Below are 2509 nucleotides of genomic sequence, written 5' to 3' on the forward strand. Positions count from 1 at the left end.
ATAACGTGGTGCTCTTTTTTCTCTTCCTTGGGGGGGGGGGAGGGGGGAATGAAGCTGCAGAACACGACTCTCCGGAGTTAAATTTCTAAAGCATTTTTTTCTTTGCTTTTGTTCTGTTTTGTTTTCTTTTGTCTTTATTTGTCTAGTTTTTGGTGGTTGGTAGGTTTTTTTGTACATAGCTCCTTGGTCCCCAGGAGATTTTGATAAGTGTCTCTGGTCAATTTCCCTACCCTTCCCGAGTCTCCCCCCACCCTCACCCCCAGAGCCATCCTGCCCCTCACAACCCCTCCTCCACTCTCCGCTTTCCTTCCCCCGACTCCCCCACTCTCACAAATGCTCCCTCTTCTCCCCCCGCCCTTCTCTCTGGTGTCCACACCCCGCACCCCAGTCCTCTAGGCTGGGGAGAGTAAGGGCAGGGAGAGCAGAGAGGAGGTGGAGGCGAGCGCTCGAGGAGGGGCTCCCCAAATGCAAGCAGGACAACGGACACTCTAAATCCGGACGGAAACAGGCCCGGGGAAAGCCCCTCGAAATGCCCCTTCGGCTCCCCGCTCTGCCCCGCCCGGTACCTCCCATCCCCCTCAGTAAGTGGCGGAGAATTTCATCCGCTTCTGCTTCTGTCTCTGGTTGCAAAACCACACCCGCACCACGTTCTTTTTGAGGTCCAGTTTCTCGGCGATGGCGGCGATCTTCTCGGACGAGGGCCGGGGCTGTACGGCGAAGTAGGCCTCGAGCGAGCGCTTCTCGGGCGCGGCGATGGAAGTCCGCTTGCGCTTCTTCTCGCCACCGTTGAAGAGCTCGGGCTTGTTCATTTTCTCGCGCTGCGCGCCCTCGGCTTCCTCCAGCCACGCCTGCAGGATGGGCTTGAGCGCGATCATGTTGTTGTGCGAGAGCGTGAGCGACTCGAACCTGCAGATGGTGCTCTGGCTGAGCGAGCCCACACCCGGGATCTTGAGGTTGGCCAGCGCCGAGCCCACGTCGGCCTGCGTCACACCCAGCTTGATGCGCCGCTGCTTGAAGCGCTCGGCGAACGCCTCGAGCTCGCGCGGGTCCGTGTCCGAGTCGCAGATGGACGCCAGGCCCGCCGCGCCCACCACGGCCGCCGCCGCCGACGCCGCCGCCACCTGCCCGGCCGCCGCCGCCGCCGCCGCCGCCGCTGCCGCGCCGTGGTGCGCCGCCGCCGCCACCAGCCCGGGGTGCGGCAGCCCCGACGGCATGTTCATGGCGGCCGCCGCCGCCGGGTGCGACAGGTGGCCCAGGCCGTGCATGTGCGGATGCGGATGCGCCGAGCCGCCCAGCAGCCCGCCGCCCGGGCCCCCGCCGCCGCCCCCCGGGCCGCCGCCGCCCGGGCCGCCGCCGCCCCCGGGGCCGCCACCGCCTGGGCCGCCGCCGCCCCCCGGGCCGCCTCCGCCCCCCGGGCCGTCGTGGGCGCCGCCGCCGCCGCCCGCCGCGCCCGCGCCGCCCGCGCCGGCCATGAGCGCGAGCGAGGGCGACGAGATGTGGTCCAGCAGATCACCGGGCTCGAGCGCTTGGTGGTGATGGTGGTGGTGGTGGTGATGCGCCAGCGGCACGGTGGACGTGGACGTGCATGGCACGCTGTTCATCGTGTGGTACGTGGCGTCCGGCTTGAACGGGTGGCTCTTGCCCTGGGACACGGCGATGTCCACCGCCGCCAGCGCCTCGGCCCGCGCCAGCAGCGTTTCGTCTAGGCTGGCGAAGAGGTTGCTCTGTAGCTGCAGGCGACACAAACCAAACCAAAAAAAAAAAAAAACAACCACAAAACCAAAAAAACACAGAACAACCACACACAAGCCGGAAAGTACAAGCAAAAGGCAAACACAAAGCAAGCAAAATAATAATGACGAGGGTGGGGATAGTGGAGACCGGGAAAGACAGAATAGGGACACATTGGGGACGAGACAGGGGGTCAGATGAGAAGGGACGGGAGTGTGAGGAGAGGGGCAGATGCGGAGGAGAGGGGGACACAGGAACACATTCCGGGGACGGGCGTGGGAGACGGAAAAGGAGGGGGAAAGAATAAGTGCAGATGTAACTCGCAGCTGGGGACCCGTGTCACGCACCCGAACACGCACAGAAAAAGCCTTTCCAAGGCATGAAATTAACAGGAAAGAGTGGAGGGAAGTCGAGACTCATGGCCCCAGCGCTCCCCATTCCGATCGCCGGCGCCCGACACGGAGGCAGAGGCGACGGGAACACGACACTAAGCTCCACTGTACGAAGCCTGCCTCGCAGCGGGACTCTTCTAAAACTCCCTTCCCGCAAATCCCCGCACCGGGACCTGTACATACATCAGCACCCGACATGCAGCGTCTCGGAGACGGGGAGGGGGCGGGCGCGCGGGCCGGGTCCGCGTGCATGGGGCGCTTACCGGCGGCGTGGGCAGGCAGGCCCGCCGGATGGCCTCGGAGCTGGAGTGCAGCGACGGGTACTTGTGCTCAGGGAGGGTGGGATGCATGGCAAAGTGAGGCTGCTTGCTGTTCATGGACATCAT

The 2509-nt window shown here is 64.6% G+C and overlaps 1 protein-coding gene across 1 annotated transcript; it reads right to left on the reverse strand.

Annotated features, from left to right (window-relative positions):
• Nucleotides 1-578: 578 nt before the first annotated feature.
• Nucleotides 579-2509, reverse strand: POU4F1 (POU class 4 homeobox 1). The gene is made up of 2 exons (XM_065896147.1): nt 2387-2509; nt 579-1730 (listed from the first exon to the last, which is right to left on the reverse strand). The coding sequence occupies exons 1-2, from the start codon at nt 2507-2509 to the stop codon at nt 579-581; spliced, it is 1275 nt and encodes a 424-aa protein (XP_065752219.1).

The sequence above is a fragment of the Phocoena phocoena genome, chromosome 18 (assembly GCF_963924675.1).
Source record: "Phocoena phocoena chromosome 18, mPhoPho1.1, whole genome shotgun sequence".
NCBI classification, from domain to species: domain Eukaryota; kingdom Metazoa; phylum Chordata; class Mammalia; order Artiodactyla; family Phocoenidae; genus Phocoena; species Phocoena phocoena.